The following is a 19,507-nucleotide window of genomic DNA, read 5'->3' on the forward strand; positions in this document are numbered from 1 at the left end:
AAAAAAAAAAAAAAGAAAGAAAGTATTAATATGTTTAAATATATGTTTGGAGCAAAATTAGGGAGTTTAAATATACTTTTTCCTGAAACTTGAAGAAGAAAGTAATTTTCTCCGATTTTTCAAAAACGCCTAGAGAAGATTTTCCCAATTGCCTCAAGGAAATCCAGGAATGCCCTGCCATCTTGGGTCTCCCTCATCTAGCCCAGGTTTTAGGATATCTGACCTTGGGTGTAATAAGAAACAAGATGTATTAGCTTTAATAAGCATCTTTATTCCTATATCAGCCTATTCTATGGCAACATCAGCACCCCCAGGAAGTAACTAAGAGTGGAATTCAATGTTATAATAAAAGCTTAAGCTGTCATCTTGACCTGTTTTATCAAAGAAAATGTACAGTCTCTTAGTTTGCTGAATGTGTGTGATTCTTGGCCCATGCTGGGAGCCTCCTGATTTCTTCAGGGCTGGTGGGAGTGCAGTTTAAAGAGAAGATGAGTTACAGAGAGGTGGACTATCTCAGGAGAGAACGTGCTGAGCGAGACCTTGGGTTCTAGTCCACATCCTACCACTAAATTACTGTGAAATAACACATGTCACCACCCTTTTTCTTTGAGCTTCTATTCCTCCACAGGAGAGATGTTTTCAGGGGGAGGAGGGGGGTCAAATCAAGTTCACTGAATTTGAGAATGTGATGTTCTGTGTCATGGCCACTGCCAGATGAAATGGAAGATTATCTCAAAGCATTAATGCAGGAAGGAGGCTTGTGGCAAATGATCAGTCAGGAAATGATCATGGGAACCAGTTATGGTCTTTTTCTTTAACTCCTATCAGATCAAGCTCTAACTCAAAGAAAACCAAACCAACCAAGCAGCCAAACAAAAACGCTCAATTGCAGTCTTTCTGGGGACAAAATAAGTGGAACAGAGAAGCAATTTAAATGCTTTCTTACTAGTTTCCATTTTCTTTCACAAGGGATTTGCAGCGACTTCAGGGAATTAGAATAAGAAGTAAAGAGAAGATGCTAGGCAATTATCGCATTAATTATGCATACAATATCTTCTGGACACACAGAGACGTTAGTTATCACTGCCGGTGAATGCCACTGTACACATTTACTCTTTGCCCACACATGTAACCCAGAGGCTTTGGTATCTGTTAAGACACATATGAATGAATACCTTTGCATATTCACTCATACTCTAAAACATACACAAACACTGAGTTTCTTATTTTATATGCAAGGGTTTCCCATCATTTTTTTGGTCTTCAGACTTATAGTTTTATCCTTTTCTTGCTCATGAGCAAGGACAATATCACATTGAAAATTCATCATAACGAAGCTGTAACAAAAGCAAGTTTCAAATCCAAGGTGATAGTTCATTTGTTGCAAAATATTCATTACACTAATACCAAATCCTATCATGAAATTAATCTTCTGGGATTTATTCTTTATTTTATTTCATTTATAGAGGCAATTCCCTTAGGACATAAAGTCCTTCATTTGAATGTCACACTCTGCAGAGAAAAGAATCTTTTATCTCTGTTCTAGTGGGTAGCGTGGGACATATAAAGGGTGTAGTCAACTTAACTATATCTTAAGCTTGTTTCCTGAAGATTTGCTTTCCCCTCACCCCTTGTTATATGCAAAATTGACAAGGACTTGGAAAATGGGAGTTTAATGGGAAAAAAGAAATAAGTACATTGCATTAGGCTTAATAATTTATGTATTAAATGATAAGATGACTGCTTCTACAGCAGCATTTAGCTTTTTTCTTTCAAAGTTATTTGAATACCTATCAGGTGCCATCCAATGAAGGAGGAAGCTGCAGTGGAAGGTAGAGATGTAATATTTATCTTATCTGTCATGTTATAAGAATACAATTATAACATAAAGTCAATTCTAGGAAGTGTTCCACTCTGCAACCAACAAATCTCTACAACTAGAGTTTTAAAAAGAGAACAGTTATTTGGATAGGTGGTGTTTTAGTCAGCTTAGACTGCTGTAACAAAATACCATAGACTGGGTGGCTTAAACCACAGACATTTGTGTCTCAGTTCTGGAGGCTGGGAAGTCCAAGATCAAGGTGCTGACTGATTTAATTCCTGATGAGAGCCTTCTTCCTGGCTTGCAGACAGCCACCTTCTCATTGTGTCCTCACATGGTGGAGAGCAATTGAGCTCTGGCCATTTCTTCTTATAAGGACACTAATCCCATCATTAGTGAAGGCCCTACCCTCAGGACCTCAACGAGACCGTATTACCTCCCAAAGGCTCCACCTCTAAATACCATCACATTGGCGGTCAGAGCTTCAACATGTAAATTTTGAGGGGACACAAACATTCTGTCCATAATAATGGTGATGAGAGAGGGTGTAAGGAATAATTGTTTCACCATGACACTGGGTCTCTTCTTTGGTTTTCTGAATCTTATCTTTTTTAATCATCTTCAATCTCTCCCTTAGAACCTACTTAAAAGTTCCCTCAATGAAAACTTCTACTGGATTGGTCTGAGGAACAATTCTGGCTGGAGGTGGGAAGATGGATCAGCCTTAAACATCTCTAGGTAAGGGGCTTCAAGGAAGAGAGAGACAGAGAGAGAAGGAGGAGGAGGAAGAAGGAAGAAGAGGAGGAGGAGGAGGAGGAGGAGGAGGGTAGAGAAGAGAAGAGGAGAGAAGAGAGGAGAAGGGGAAGAAAAATTATGTGAATTAGATCAAGGATAGCAGATGGAGAAGAGAGGAAAGGGTGAAGAAAGAAAATAGGGAACAAGGAAGAAGTGAACAGTGGATAAGGACAAAAAAAGAATGACATTTAAAAGAGAAGCTAATGAGCAGTTTTTATTTTCTGCTATTTTGGGAGCTGAGAGAAGTGGGGCCTGAACAGGGAGAAAAAAATTTACTTACTTTTTATCCTTTCATGCCTTACAACTCCTTTACTCTGTATGTCACCTTGATTGGTTTTTCTGATTTCTTACAGGATTATTTCAAACAGCTTGGTACAGAAGTGTGGTGCCATCAACAAGCATGGTCTGAGTGCCTCTAGCTGCGAAGTTCTTTTACAGTGGGTCTGTAAGAAGGTCCGACTTTAATGGCTGGTCAGATCTGCCATATGGCTCCCTAGAGAAGAAACTGGCCTCTGCGTGCTGGGATATCCACGAGTGTATGCTGACTGCGTGCTGACCTTGTAGGACATGGCATTCAATGTGAGATTAACGCGGCTCCCCCGTGATTGATGGTTTATTGCTGGGCTCTCTTTAAGAGTGTTTAGATATTATCATAACAAATTAAAGACCAGATCTAGGCAAATTTGTGAAATAGGTAACTTTTGTTTTAGGATTTCTCACCCTAGTGACTTTATTCCAGTCCACACCATCTCTATCATTTACCTTTTCTATCTTATGTCCTGAGCTGATCTGATGAGATCTATGCAAATACATCCTATTGCTAATGTGCTAGAGGGTTTTTATGTGTGCTAATGGTTGACATGTCACTTCTCCCTGATAATGTATTTTTTTTCCTAACCGGTGGCCCTTTGCAGATAAAGCTTTATTCTAAAGAATAATGCTAATGGTGAGAAAATAAGTTGTGGAGAGTGAATGAGAGCAGAGGGGGCTTTCTGGTTCTCAGCTCTTCATACTTAAAGACCTGGCCTTGACTGAATTTAGTTTTTCTGAGTATGCATAGATGTGGTTGAATAAACCAATGTGGGACTGTATCTTCTGCAAGTTGTGAATGTGTAATTTACCACATTCTTGCTAATTGACCACAGTGGTCAATCTGATAAGGCATTTTTATAGAGGATAATTTCTGGAAGTAGTTTATGTGGTTGATCCCTAAATTATTTTAGGCACTAATGCCTCAGAAATGAGAAAAAAAACTTCATTATTTCTTTTTGGTAGTGTTTGGACATAGATAAGGAGAGAAGGTGCTGTTCATGGCTATAGGAGGAAGTAAGGATGGGAACCATGTTCTAAACCTCTGATGATGCTGGATTGTAATCTGTTTACTTGTCTTCCTCTTTGATAGTATTTTTAGGAGTGGACTGTATCTTATCGTTATTGTATCCCAAACACTTAAAATAGTGCTTATATCAGTGACTATTAAATAAATGAATGGATGAATAAAAAATAAGAATTTAAAATTTTTATTCTAGTTGTGTCTATTAGTCTAAGAGTTAATTAGAGGGATTAAGGGCAAGAAACACAGCATATTTTAGTCCTTCCTCACCCCACCCATACGAGCATGTAATAGCTGATTCTAAAAAGGCAAAGGGCCAGTTTAATCCAGATGTAATGTTCATAGAAGGAAGTAGTAGAAACCAACTCCCATCTCCCTCTGATCTCTTACCTTTGGTTCTGGGGCCACAGGGTATCTCTTGGTTATGTTTGTGATGCTAGCGACTCGCACTTGGTTAAGTGTAATGATAGTGATTCCACTTGGGCCATGGCTTGGATGCTATGGAGTGCACAATCTCATTTACTTATTCAAAGAGAAATAAAGGAATCCTCTCCGGAGCAGGCAGGATGTGTGCAGCTCTCCTCTGTGACTAGGCTCGGTCCTCTTGTAAGGATTTTCTCCACCTGTCATCAGAATTGGGACAAGTTCTTTACTGCTTTGTCTCCCTTAAGGATGTTGCATTTGAAATAGCTTATTTCCTAGTCATTTGTTTATTCCTTAGACTTATTTGTTAGAAGCTAGGATCAGTGATTGACTCAATCCTTTTACTTTGCCTAGTGAAATAAAGTTTGGTAAAACTAGAAACTAAGGGCCGGCTGAGTGGCTCAGTTGGTTAAGAGCTCGCTCAACAGTTTGAGCTCTGAGCAACAGCAGTTTGAGTCCTGGCCCGAGCTGAGCTGCCTCTGAGCTGCCAACAGGTGGCAGGGTGGCTCAGCTGAACAAACAAACAAACAAACAAAAACAAAAAAACCTAGAAACTAAAGATGTGAGAGAGTTCCATTTCCTCTACGTCCTCAACAACACTTGGTATAATGAGTCTTTTTTTTTTTTGTATAGTGAGTCTTTAAATTTTAGCCATTCTAATTTACTCATTGTGGTTTTAATTACCGTTTTCTTAAAGATTGATGATGTCGAGCATCTTTTCATGTGCTTATATGCCATCCACATATATTCTTTGATGAAATAGCTGTTCAAATATTTTGTGCATTTACTTGTTTTCTTGTTATTGAGTTTTCAGAATTCTTGTATGTTCTGGATACAAATTCTCATCAAATATACATTTTGCAAATACCTTTTCCCAGTCTGTGGCTTATCTTTTCATTATCTTAACAGTGTGTTTCAAAGAACATAAGATTTTAATTTTTATGAAAGTTTATCAGTTTTTGTATTATAGTTCATAATTTTTGTATGTTGTCTAAGAAATCTTTGCCTAGTCCAAGGTCACAAAGATTGCCTTTATGTTTTCTAGACGTTTTATAGTTTTAAGTTTTGCATTTAGGTCTCTGATCTATTTTGAGCTAACTTTTATATATGGTGTAAAATATGGTTTGAGGTCATTTTTTTCTTCCTATAGATGCCTAATTGCTCCAGCACCATTTATTGAAATAGCTATCTTTTCTTCATTGAATTTCCTTGATACGTTTGTTTGAAATTAATGATCATAAACATGTAGGTCTATTTTTACATTTTTTCTTCTGTTCTGTTTATTTTTATGTCTATCTTTTCATTTTTATCTCACTGTAATTTTATAGTAAGTCTTGAAATCAGGTAGTGTAGTCCTCTAATTTTGTTTTTCTTTTTCAAAATTGTTTTAGCTATTCTAGGTCCTATGATTTTTTTCTGTAGATTTTAGATAAATATCCTATTTGTGTTTTGTACATATATGAGTATATTGGGGGAATTGCTGTGTCACTGGATACTTTCAAATGCTCCCCCCACCCCACCCCCTCATTTAAATTCTCTAGTAATGTACAAGTTAAAGTGCCTATTTCTCCATATCCTCATCAAGCAAAGGTACATAAACCACAAGCTCCTCACAATCATGATGACTTTCTACTCTGGCTCTATCCTGGAAGGGCAATGATGAGTTTTTACTTAGGAGAAGGTCTTTTAGCTTCTTCACATTGGAACAGCTATAAGATCATTGCTAGTAATGATCTCTCATAGAAAAACTTTGATGATAATAAAGTCTTTTTTCCTTATTAGAATTGAAATCATGAAGGAAATGAAGAGGAGGGGAGAAAATTGTTCTGGCACACAGGAGAGGGTAAGAAAATGATGTGATGAAAGCAAAGAAAGGAGTGCTTTTCAAAGTGGAGAGAGCACTATCAGTATAAAGTGCTAAAGAGACGTAACACAACAACGAGAGGAGCGTTCAGTGAAGCTGGCAATATGGAGGTCATTGTTCATCACCCTTCATTGGTGTGCTGGTGAAAAGTGTGACCTTTCAGTGAGCTGGCAAATAAATAGGAGGTAAGGAAGTGGAAACAATGAGTTTAGAAGTCTCTTTTAAGAATTTTGTAATGGAAGGAAGGAAAGAGATAACATCTAAATAAAGGGCTATAGGTAGGGCTGTATATTTTTACATATCGTAGATAGGAGAGAATAGCTCTTGTTTACATCTTGAGGTGAAAAATTCAGTTGAAAGAGGGAGATTAAAAATACATGCAAGACCAAGATCCTTGAGTTAGTGGATAAATATGAGATCCAATGTACAAATGGAAGAAATAACCTTGGGTAGAAAGAGTGGAAGGGGGAAGGATGGGTGAAGATTCTGATATGTTTGTTAAGTGATAGGGAAGAAATGTAGACTGTTCTTGCCTGATGAACTCCATTTTCTCAGCGAGATAAAAGACAAGGTCACGTGCTAAGAATGAGAGAGGAAGTGATAAGTTGGCGCTCTATGGAAGGCAGAATTTTGGAATTTCCACAAGAGTGACAGCTGCTTAGAGACACAATATTGCTGGTTAGCACCAGGAGCTCAGGTGAGGCTGGAGGCCATACATTTGTAATGACTTCAGTCTGCACCATTGCATGCGTAAGCAGCAGCGTGTCGGACCAGTAATAACAGAAAAGTCAAATGGTAGGAATGATGAAGGACGGGGATTTTACAGGGCAGTTTCAGGGGAGAAAAAAAAGTGTCAAGAAATACAATGAACCAGAAGTAGACAAGAAACCCAAAGAGTAAGGGACCCTGAAGTGAAGAACATGAGGGTTAGAAAAAGATTTGGTAGTAATAGTATAGGAGATGAAATAAATATGACAGTGTTTGTGTGTATATACAATTTCTCTGTAATAGATTCCTAAATGGGAGCGTCATGGGCCAAAATGTTTTCCAAATTAAAAATTTTAGTAGCTACCACCAGATTACAAAAAGACTGAACCAATTTTACTCCCAGTAGCAATGGATGAGAATACTGCTCCTCCCCCACTTCTCAGCTCCACATGTTCTCAGTGTTTTAAATTTGGCTAATTATTATCATATATATTATTTGTTTTGGGGGAGGAGGAATGGTATATCCCAGTTATAGTTTGTGTTTCTTAACTGATTTTATCTTTGTGCATCTTATCAAGTTAATCTGTTATTTGTATTTCATCTGAATTACCTGTTCATATCCCTTGGCCATTTATTCTATTGGCTTTTTTGCTTTGTTCGTTTGCTCGTTTGTTTGTTTGGTTCTTTTCCTTATCATTCTGTAGGCACTCTTTGTATATGAGGGAGAAACTTTTGTCAGTCATATGTATTGCAAGTATTTTCCTTCTGTTATGTTTTTTAAACATTATAGAGCTTTTTGCTTTCTATTAATGCATTTTAAGTTTTTAATACAGTGAAATCTCTCATTTTATTCCCCCATTGAGGATTCTGATTTTTCACCTAGAGTCTCCTACCTGGGATTATACATACATTTTTCTAAAAAATATTTTTCTAAGTTTATATTATTATGTTTTACATTTTAATCATGAATTTATTTTTGCTCTTTTGAGGGTAGGTCATAGTTGGAATTGAGAAGATAACAGTCCTGGGCCAAAGTCCTGGATCATTGGAGGGAAGGAGCAGGTTTGAGGATGATAGTGACAAGAAGGAGTAGAGTATGGGCACGGGCAGATGACATGGGCCTCAAAGGAGTCATTTTCTCTTTGTGGTAAAATACACATAACATAAAATTTACCATTTTAACCACAATTCAGTGGCATTAGTTGTATTCATAATACTGTGCAACCACCACCACTATCTATTCAAGGAGCCATTTTTATATGATGAAGAAATAATGGTCTGGAAGCCAAGGGAGCACGGAGCACAACCACAGCAAAAATGCAGACTTCCCTCTTCTCCTTCCAATCTCCTTCCAAACCACTTCCAATCTCCTTCCAACTCTGTGGGAAACTCAGCAGCCTCATTCTGAGAGAATATCATTTTTAAAAAACGATTGGGTTGCAGTTAAGGCAAAGAAGTGTGGGAATATTCTGCACCAAGGTTAATAATATAAGGTAACTTGTTTTTAGCGTAGCAGGGATTCCAGCGAGCACACCAGAAAGGATTTCCTGGCAGGGGCAGTGAGAGAAGGGTAGTAAGAGAACGGTCACATTGTGGGGGCCCAGATCAGGCTCCGAACAAGAGTGTGGACAGATACCAAGAGTAGGCATCAGCGTTTTATACTGACTTGGACTAGACACTAATGGTGTCTCCTATCAGATCACGCTTCCTGTTTCTGGCCTGGTTAGTGTATACACCTGTTACTACTAGCAATCGATTTTAAAGAAATGTTTGTACAAGTACACAAAGATTAATGTACAAAGGACTTTATTACACTTTTACAATAGGAAAAATTAGAAACAATTCAAATATCTATCAAGATTGAAATAGTTAAATAAATTCCCTTACTTTTGCTTTCTTTTTTTTTCCCTGTAGAATCAACCTTTTCAAATGAGAATGTTTGTATCTTTTACCTGTATAACTAGAAAACAGTATTAAAGACAAAAAGAAACCAGTCTGCACCCTCCCACCAAGTTGTCAAGCTAGAATGTTGATGAGGAGTTATATGGGCTTGGTCGTGCTGTTAGAGCATGCACTTGGACTTTGAGCTTTGTCCGAGCTTAACCCCACGTGGAGGGTTAGTCTTGTTCAGCTGCTGTGGGGTTGCGGGCTTAGTCTGCAGTTGTACTGCTTCGTTTGTGCTTTGGGTTACTTAATGTACCACCTTCTCCTTTTCCTCCCCAGACCCCTTTGTTAAAATCTACTCTCAAAAGTTACTCCCCGCCCCCGTAAGAACAGGTCTTGCCTGTCTTTAAAAAGGCCACATCTTGGGGCCGGCTGAGTGGCTCAGTTGGTTAAGAGCTCACTCAAGAGAGGGAGCTCTGAGCAATAGAGTTGCCGGTTCAATTCCTGGCCCAAGCTGAGCTGCCGCTGAGCTGCCAACAGGTGGCAGGTGGAAGGATGGCTCAGCTAAAAAAAAAAAAAAAAGACCACATCTTTGATCACATAACTATAGGGTCAGTGATCTCACTGCACACATTCCAGATTTTGTATGGGATGCCATGACTGCTGTAAGGTTTTGACCTGCCTTAGCTACAATGGCTGTTGTGGTTTGGGGTTGCCCTCACCCTCACTAAGTTGGTCCCAAACTGTTATATACATGACACCGCTCCACAGATTTTCTAGAATGTGTTCTGTAGATCCCTAGTAAGAGCTAGCATAGAGGTTTTGTGGTGGGTTTTTTTTTTTAGCTCTTTCTGATTTTTGCTTAAGTAATTTTTCCTGACTGCAAGATTCTGCACGATTTGTAACCAACTATTTGCATCTAAATGCTGCTTGCAGTGACAGGTAAAGAATGCTCAAACACTTTCTGGAAACCTACTTAATTACAATTACGTTCGTGAACTTGTTGCACTGCTCTTGCTGACTTTTTTGATATCAGACAGATTGTTCACTATGAATTTGTACCAACTGGACAAACAGTTAACCAAGCTTACTATTTGAAAGTACTGAAAAGGCTGCTTGTGAAAGTTAGACAACCTGAACTTTTCACCAACAATTCATGGCTCTTGCATCTTGCTCACACGGCACTGTCTGTGAAGGAGTTTTTATCCAGTAAACAAATAACTGTATTGGAACACCCTCCCTACTCACCTGATCTGGTCCCCAATGACTTCTTTCTTTACCCAAAGATAAAGGAAATATTGAAAGAAAGACATTTTGATGACATTCAGTACATCAAGGGTAATACGACGAAAGCTCTGATGGCTATTCCAGAAAAAGAGTTCCAAAATTACTTTGAAGGGTGGGCTAGGCACTGGCGGCAGTGCATAGCTTCCCAAGGGGAGTACTTCAAAGGTGACCATAGTGATATTCAGCAATGAGGTATGAAGCACTTTTTGTAGGATGAGTTCATGAACTTAATTGTCTGACCTCATATACTGGTTCTTTGTATGACCATATATTATATATTTTTCCTTACAAAATGTTTTGTTCACACTTGAGGACAGTGGAAATGTAATGGGAGGAGCACCAATTCTGAAGTCAATAAGACAAACCTATGTTCAAGTCCTTTTTCTAATAATTGCTGTGTGACTTTATGTAAAATGCCTAACTTCTCTGAAGCTAGGTTTAGCCATACTACATGATCATTCTGTATAATATAGCCAATCTCCTTACTCTCTAGTTTTAGTTCCTTCAAAACTCTTGCCACATTCTGTGATTCTTGTCTTCATGTGTTAGTTTTTAAAAAGTATTATTTACTTGTTTTGAAGATGTATATGCTCATAGTATAAAATTCAAAAGTTAAAAGGGGTATGTCAGTGAAAACAAGAGTTTCTGCTCCCACCGCTGATTGGCAGATCTGCCAGTTCCATTCCCTGGAGAAAAATACTTTTGCCTTTTTGTGTTCTTTTCTAGATATAACCTATCCATATACAAAGATATAGGTACACAAGGACACGTGCGCATGCACACACACACACACACACACACACTTAACTCAAGTTGTACCATAGTATACACACTGTTCTGAACTTTACTTTTTCCCGTCAGTTAACAACCTATCTTGAATCTTTCTGTTTATACTCATTAGAACTGTCTGATTGTATTTAATGGCTGAATAGAATTCCATTTTGTGGATATAACAATTTATTTAGCTAGTCTCCTATTCATGGAAATTTAGGTCATTTCCTCTCTTTTGCCTTTACAAACAATGCTGCAGTGACTGTATTTCTACAGATGTAATTTGTGCTTTGAGTGTTTGTAGACATGCCAAATTGCTCTACATGAATCTGTAGATTTACGTACCCTACCAGTGATGTATGGTAGTTTCATTTTCTCTACATCTTTACCAATGCAGTTTTTCATCAAATGTTTTTTTTATCTCTGCTATTAGAGAGATAAAAAATGGTTTCTTATTGTGGTTTTAATTTGTATTTCTCTTATTAAGAATTATAGGGAGTGCCTTTTCACATGCTTAAGAGCAATTTGTATTTCCTTTTCTGTGAACTAACAGTTCATAACCTTTATCTTTTTTAAAAAAATAGCTGATTGATCTTTTCCTAAGTAATTTGTAAGAAATAATGGCCAGATAACAACTGTACTAATGAGAATGACTTTACCCTTTTCCCCTAGTCCCCTATGTCCTGAGGCTGGAGGGTTGCCTCACTTCCCTACTGCTGGTCTGTGGAAACAAAGATCAGAATAGAGGGAAATATAAGCAGAAACTGAATTGGTTATAAAACTGACATTTGGATTTAGATCGAATAAGCTTTTCAGGTAATTTTGTGTGCACAGAAATCGAGGAATAACAAAATGGTCTTATTTGGTTTTTGCACATGTATAATTTTATGTTTTTTTAAACATTAAAAAAAATTTTTCCTATCAAATTACTTTTTCTTCTCTTTCCCCAAGTCAATCACTTTAAAAACTGATGTAATAATCTCATTATTGGATTTAATTGACCTGTTGTGGTCAAAGCCAATGATTGCAGTGATAATGACAGTTGATAATGCACTCAGCCCAAGGTCATTTCAGAGGGTACTGAGTTAAAGATATACTTTAGGTGTTTTTTTTTTAATGACCAATCAAGGGTAGAATCTTTTCTATTTAGTCACTTAAGGAAAAAACATTTTCTTATTATCTTGATTCTAGAAAAACTCATGCAGTATTTTTACCTTAATCAGATATGAATAGTTCATTTGTGGCCAGCTATTCCCTTTGTCACTATACCTTTTCAAGGTAGAGATCTAGGATCATTTGATTAATAAGTTGTACACTATATTTAGGTCACTACCAGTTATGAACACTAGTCCTAGAATAATAGTGAGTAAGAAAGAAAAAACATGATAACATTCAGTAGCAGGGCAAGTGGAAATATATGTAGTAGGAGGCTCATGAGTGAAGAAAAGAACAAAAGAAGATAAAACAAAAATATCATATTCTTAATAAAAAGATGACATTGGGTTATAGGAAACTGAACTTTCTGGAAAGTAGGAGAGAAAAGAAACAGTAGGGTAGAATCAAGTGATAACTGTGTTATCATTTTGGAATGGTTCATAACCACATATACGTAATTTTAGTGTATGGCACAGAATCATCACAGTGCCAAGACCCCAGGCTTTTTCTGTCCTTAATAATGACTTGTAATTGAATTTCCTTCACCCCATCTTGGCAGACAAATGCCATGCTGTCCATTTTTCTGTTGTTTAAGTGCCTCCTTGTTTAGGCTGTCTAAATCAGGAAGTCTTTCCTTAGTGTTCTTAGGAAACATTAGACTGGCAGTCAGGAGATTTTTTATTATTCTGTTCTGGATCTATAAAAATGATACTTTCATATGGTTCAATCTAAATATTTATTGCCTTGTCATTAAACAACAATGTGATATTTGAAATGTCAGCTAGCTTTTCTGTTCTGTGCCTCCCTCCCGTGCTCACCTCTGGCATTCAGTATTCCTAAAACTTATTATTATTATTATTTTTTAAAGATTTTTATTGAGGAATTGGGGGAAGGGGAACAGACAAGTTGCTGTCCTTTTGTTCTTCAGTCTAGTTGTGGAGGATGTTGCTTCACAGGCCCAAGTTGGCACCATCATTGCGCTCTTTCCGGGTGAGGCAGATCAGTCGCCGGCTTCTGGACGGCCGCTCACTGCGGCTGCTGGCAGCTCACACTGGCTGCTGGCTACACACGGTAGCCCATGGCAACTGCAGCAGGGGCTGTAGTCTACGCTGTCCCCGGCGACTCACGGCAGCCCAGCTCCAGGTTGAGCTGTTGTTCAGCATCTTAGCTGTAGAGGGCAGTGTCACTGGCCCTCATATATGGGATCCGAACTGGGGCCCTCTGGCATTCCAAGCCAACTTTTAACCAACGCGCCACGCGGCCGACCCCTAAAACTTATTTTAATTTAGAGCATAATTCTTCTGAATCACTATCAGACCCCATTTTTTATACATAATATCGTGGTCTGTGACATCAAGTGGCTGCTGGTGATGCAGCATTTCCCAAGAAAGCCTCACTATTGTCTCTGGGATTCTTTGCCAAGCTGACAGACATTCTGCAGGTCTCCATGCGAACACTTTTTTGATCTTACTGGAAGTTGTCAATGGAGGATTTTAAGTAGCAATCAGAATTTCAATTCCTTTTTCAAATGGTTATTGAATGATTCATTGACTGAAACATTGAGAGATTCAAGTTGCTCGAAGGGAAGATCAGTTGGAAAACAACCAAGTTCATGCATGAAGAGGAAATGGCGACCACATCATGACATTGCCCATCTGACAGCAGCTGTGTGAAATGCTGTGGCAGACTGTATTTCCAAAGATGGTTACCTGGATCCCTGCAAACATGTTCTTTAAAAACAAGCAAACAAGTGCATTGATTAAGGTGTAATTGATGGACCATAAACTGCAGCTATTTAAACTATGCAATTTGATGAGCCATGTGCTCTTTTGCACTGTGTCCTTGACATCCCCTCCCCGCTGCCCCATCAGGAAGTACAGATTATTTTTGTCACTCTTGAATCTGGACTGAATGTTTGTTGTACTTATCCTTTCTTTGTCTCACCATCATTTATTGAGTTTGTGTGCAGGGCAGATATCTTGTCTCTTAAATTCAAATATCTTCATCTTGAGAGGAACTGTCCTTGAGGAACATACCTAAGAAACTTTACCCCAAACCCCATTTACACCTGATTTAGATGATGAGATCTTGCACTTATCCATAATAAGATGGGAATTTTGGGGGGAGAGGCTAAGTGTGTTTTGTATGTGGGAGAGATGTGATTTTGTAGCCAAATGGCAGATTTAGTAAATTTTGCTTCTGAAGATGTCCACAACAATACCTCAACTACATGCTCTTTTGTAATGTGATCTTGCTTCTCCTCCTTCAATATATGGAGTTTGTTTTACTTTCTCTTGAATACAAGCTGAGCCTGGAATGCTCTTGACCAATTAAATGTGATAGAAGTGGTAACACATGACTTCTGGGACTAGTTCATAAGTAACCTTGTAGCTTCTGCCTTAGTTTCTTGGAACCCTTGCTCTTGAAAGCTCTGAAATGCCACGTAACAGGTCCAGCTACTCTGCTGGAGGTACCACAAGGAGAAGTCCTGAGGCTGAATGAAGAGTGAGAGAGGCCAGGCTGTCCAAGAATACCAGTAGAGCCTTCAGATGATTCCAGTGCCAGCTGCTATCTGCCTGCAATTTCATGAGTGGTCCCTGGCAATACCATCAGACGAATCAACCCAGCTAAGCCCAGTCAATACATAAAACTTGAAGTATAATAGACTAGTTTTTGTTTTAACTTTTTGGATTTTGGGGTCATCTGCTATGCAGAAATAGATAAATTAAGTGGATACTATTCATTATAAGATGTGTCCCAATTTCTGGGGCGTTAAAGTATGAAAAATATGCAATTTAGAATTGACGAAATATAAAAATAGAAAAGCATGCAAATTACCTGAATAGGTAATTTGTAGAAGAAGAAGTCCTAATGGCTAATATGAAGAGATGCTCCACCTCTTTAGGGATCAGCAAAGTAAATAAAACAATCAAGAAATAAGACTTTTAGTGGCTCAGTTGGTTAAGAGCTTGCGCAAGAGTGTGAGCTCTGAGCAACAGCGGTTCAATGCCCGGCCCGAGCTGAGTTGCTGCTGAGCTGCCAACAGGTGGCAGGATGGCTCAGCTAAGAAAAAAAAAAAAAAAAAAAAAAAAAAAAAAAAGACTTTTATTTTTAAAAGTGCAAAAAATCAGAAAGTTAGATAAATATCGGCAAGAATATGGTGAAAGTGGGACCCCTTTATGTATTATTTAAGGGAGTATAAATTGGTGCAGCCATTCTAAAATATATTCTGGCTGAATACTGAAATTAAGTTTTTATGTATCCTTTCATTCAACAATTACAATCCTGGCTGTATAACCCAGAGAAACTATCACACAGGGCAATAAGTTGTCATGTATCAGGATATTCAGAGCATTTGTCACCAGAATGCAAAATTTCCCAAACTGAAAGTCAAAGAGAAAAAAGACTGAAAAAGAAATGGAGCAGAATATCCAAGAACTGTGGGACAATTACAAAAGGTATAAATGAGAATACTAGAAGGAAGATGACAGAAAGAAACAGAATAAGCACTTGAAGTAACAATGATCAAGAATTTTCCAGTGATTACCAGACACCAAACCGTAGATTCAGAAAATTCAGAGAACACTAAAGCAGTATAAATCTCCAAAACACTAAACTGAGGCATATTCTATTCAAATCACAGAAATTCAAAGACAAAGATAAAATCTTGAAAGAAGGCAAAGGGAATCAAAAAGCCTTGCCTATGGAGGAAGAAGGGAAAGAATTATGTTCAGACTTCTTTCAGAAACCATGCAAGCAATGAGAGATTGGAGTAAAGTATTTATTTATTTAATCAAGTTTTTAATGTATGAAATCTGAATCCTGTGAGTGATATATACATACCTAGATCAATTTCTTAGGTCAAAGTTGTGGTTAAATTCACTTTTAAATTTAATGGTCCAAGCAGCTGGGCCAGTTCTCTGTACCTTGATAGCCTTTCCTACCAATGAGATAAGTATAACAATCTGTGCTAATTCATTCCATCACAATTGTCATCACATTGTATTTTAATTACCAGTTTATCAGTGGCCCATTAGATTAGGGTTCCTTGAAAGCAGAAACTGTCATGTTCACTTTGCCTTGAAGTAGGTACTAAATTATTTGCTAAATGAGTAATGAACAATATTTCTTTCCAAATAGTATGATTTATCTGTAATTATTGAGCATTAATCTCAAAATAGTCTATATAATATGATTTAAAATCCTCAAATTTAAACAGGAAACTTATATGAAGGGTTTTAGTTTGTGCTGAATCATTTTAAAAATTTGTAGTTTTGAGACACGTTATTATAAAAGCCTTGTACTTATATACATCAACTAAAAAGAACTTAAAATTCATCATACATTTACTTTATTTTTTAGCTTGACCTTCTAGTAAATCTTTAGCTTCACTGATTTTGACTGCTATATAAGGAGATCCTCCCTTGTCTGGGTGATTTCAAAGCATAATTTGTTGATAAGCATCTCTTATTTTTCCTTTATTGGCAGTAGGGCTTACACCGAATATTAATGCTGCTTCCTGTTTTGTCATTTTCGGTTCAAACCCACCTCTGTAATAGCCACTGCTGATGGCAGATTTTGGTAGAATTTGAAAAACTTGTTTTACTTGAGGCTCCATGGCTTGCAAAACATGGCCTGCAAATCCTGCAGCAGCAATGGTCAGTCCAACTGCTACTACTGTGCTGGCCGTGGCTGTCTTTCCTGCCTCCACTGAGAGCGTGGTTCATCCTAGCCAAGAGGCCACAATCACTAACTCCACGCTTCCACCAGAAGGCAACACGGACACTTCTAGCAGGGGCAAGCCATCAGACATGTGCCTTTTTGGGAGCCGGCTGCACCTCAGTATCTGACATGGCCAAGCGCACTGCAATTGTGACAAATTCTGAAGCTCTGACTGAAAAACAGATACCGCTTTATATCTTAGAAAATTTAAATTCCCCTTCTTGTTGTGATATATCACAACAATTCTATTTTATACACTAAAGGCAATTTTAGTCACACTACTAGTCTCTTAGTAAAGGTCAAAGTACACCCCCTGTACTTCTTAAGATCCTGCTTAGACAATAGTTTTTAGAATAAATGTTGGGTGGTCATGGTAACCATCCTTTGGGCGATTATGTAGAGGCTCAGGCTTTGGTAGTCATTGTAGGTGGAGGGATTTGGACACAGTTAAGATAAGTTAGTCTTTAGCATAGAAAAGGTATAGCTGTACACTGGAGCATAAGAATTATGAGGAAGTAAAACCCTGATACTAATGGAACAATGGTTAAACTGCCCGGTATAAAAAGGGGAATGCTGTAAAAATAAAGTGTGACACTTTTTGAAAAAGCGCTCCTTTGTCTCCGCACATTTTTTCCTTTTTCCTCGCCAATGCTGTCTCCACCTGAGGGAACCCCTGGACCTGTGGGAGCTGGTCTCCCACAGTGCCTCAAGAAACATGGCCTGGAGTGAAGTCTTTAAAGTGTTGACAGTGGGCCGTCTGAGTAGCTCAGTTGGTTAAGAGCTCGCTGAAGAGTTTGAGCTCTGAGCAACAGCGGTTTGAACCTGGCCCGAGCTGAGCAGCCGCTGAGCTGCCAACAGGTGGCAGGATGGCTCAGCTAAAAAAAAAAAATAAATAAAAAATAAAGTGTTGACAGTAAAACCTCAACAACTTAGAATTTTATATCCAAATTATCCTTTAAAAGTGAAGGAAAGTTAACCTCTCAGAAAAACAAAAATTGAGAGAAATTGTTGCCATTAGATCTGCTTTGTAAGAAATGTTAAAAGGAGTTCTTCAGAGAGAAGAAAAATGCTGTAGGTCAGAAACTTGGATCTATTGGGTTGTCGGAAAAGTCATGACACATGTTTGTGACAGATGGCACTAGTTCATTTTTGGAAATACTAGAGTCATTTGCATCTATGTTATTGCTATGTCATTTGACAGCTGAAAGGTCTCACTTCATTCTAAAAAAAAATTGAGCGATTTGGTTGAGTTTTGGAGATTTTACAAGTTGAAGATGGAAGACCAAACTGTGCATTTTTGCCATATTTTACTGTTTTACTTTCATAAATGAAAGAACATGCATCAAACTTGTGAAAAGTTGTGTAAAGTTTACGGTGACAACGCTCTACAAGAACGTCTGTGCCAACAATGGTTCACGAAATTCCGTGCTCGTGATTTTGATCTCAACAATGCTCCTCGGTCAGGGAGGCCCACTGAGGTTGATGACGACAAAATAAAGGCATTGATCGAGTCAAACCCATGTTACACGTCACAAGAGATTGCAGAAACATTGAATATCCATCATTCAAGCATTCACGACCACCTGAAGAAGCTGGGATACTTAAGCAAGCTTGATATTTGGGCTCCGCATGAACTCAAAGAAGTTCATTTGACGGCGTGTATAAACATCTGCAATATGCTCATTAAACATGAGGAAAGTGATTCTTTTTTGAAGTGACTGATAACTGGTGATGAGAAGTGGATTATTTACAACAATGTGGTGCGCAAACAGTCTTGGTCCCGATGTCATGATTCACTTCAAACAACATCAAAAGCAGACATTCATCAGAGGAAGGTTATGCTCTCAGTGTGGTGGGATATTAAAGGTGTCGTGTTTTTTGAGCTCTTACCAAAGAACCAAAATATCAATTTGAATGTGTACTGTCAGCAGTTGGACAGTTTGAATAAATCCATCATCCAGAAACATCCAGAGCTTGGTAATTGTAAAGGAGTTGTGTTCCATCACGACAATGCGAGACCACACACAACTTTGATCACCCATCAAAAATTATTGGAGCTTGAGACAACATAAATTGGTAACTACAGTATTGCCTCTGGAATAGAAAAGACAGTTTGGGGAATATAATCAATAATGTTGTAAATATTTTTTAGGGGGCCAGATGGTCTCATGCTTTGTCAGGGAGACCACTTCATGGATGGAGTAGAGGCCTGACCACTGCACTGTACATCTGAAGCTGCCGTTGAATAATATTATAGGTCAACTATGATATAATACATATATAATCACGGGATGTGGAGTATAGTACGGGAATGGAGTCCATGGAATTGTAACATGTATGATATCGGGGGTGGGGGAGCAGTGAATGGGAAGAGGAGGTTGTCAATTTGTGAAGGGTGAAAAGGATGACTATTGCATTGTTTTGTACACCTGAAACTAATAATAATAATAAAAAAAGGTTTCTGGGTCCTTGATGGCACACATTACATTTGCATAACACTGTTACAATGTAATGTGTTTTTTAAAAATTATTTACTTTTTATTTATTGCCAAATAAAAGACTTGGTAAGTGTTAAAAAAAACAAAATTATTGGATCTTGGATGGGATGTGTTGCCACACCCACCATACTCGCCTGACCTTGACGTGTCAGACTTCCACTTGTTTCGCTCTCTTTAAAACTCCTTGCGTACTACATCTGCCAGCATGCCTCCGGTAGGGGTGGGGGACGCTGGCACCCAGCCTC

At 38.2% G+C, this 19,507-nt stretch overlaps 1 protein-coding gene and 1 pseudogene across 2 annotated transcripts in view; one reads left to right on the forward strand and one right to left on the reverse strand.

The window, feature by feature from the left end:
* The window catches only part of KLRG1 (killer cell lectin like receptor G1), a 24,951-nt gene extending 20,811 nt beyond the window's left edge, over window positions 1-4,140 (forward strand). For both annotated transcript variants that reach the window (XM_019626168.1, XM_019626167.1), the window contains 2 exons: window positions 2,460-2,560; window positions 2,971-4,140. In XM_019626168.1, the coding sequence (XP_019481713.1) occupies window positions 2,460-2,560; window positions 2,971-3,082 (213 nt within the window). In that variant the 3' untranslated portion in view covers window positions 3,083-4,140. The remainder of the gene's footprint in view (window positions 1-2,459; window positions 2,561-2,970) is intronic.
* A 12,253-nt stretch (window positions 4,141-16,393) lies between these two features.
* LOC109372737 (mitochondrial import inner membrane translocase subunit TIM14 pseudogene) lies at window positions 16,394-19,469 on the reverse strand (annotated as a pseudogene).
* Between the last annotated feature and the right edge of the window lie 38 nt (window positions 19,470-19,507).

Source organism: Hipposideros armiger, unplaced genomic scaffold, assembly GCF_001890085.2.
Source record: "Hipposideros armiger isolate ML-2016 unplaced genomic scaffold, ASM189008v1 scaffold_662, whole genome shotgun sequence".
Lineage (NCBI taxonomy): Eukaryota > Metazoa > Chordata > Mammalia > Chiroptera > Hipposideridae > Hipposideros > Hipposideros armiger.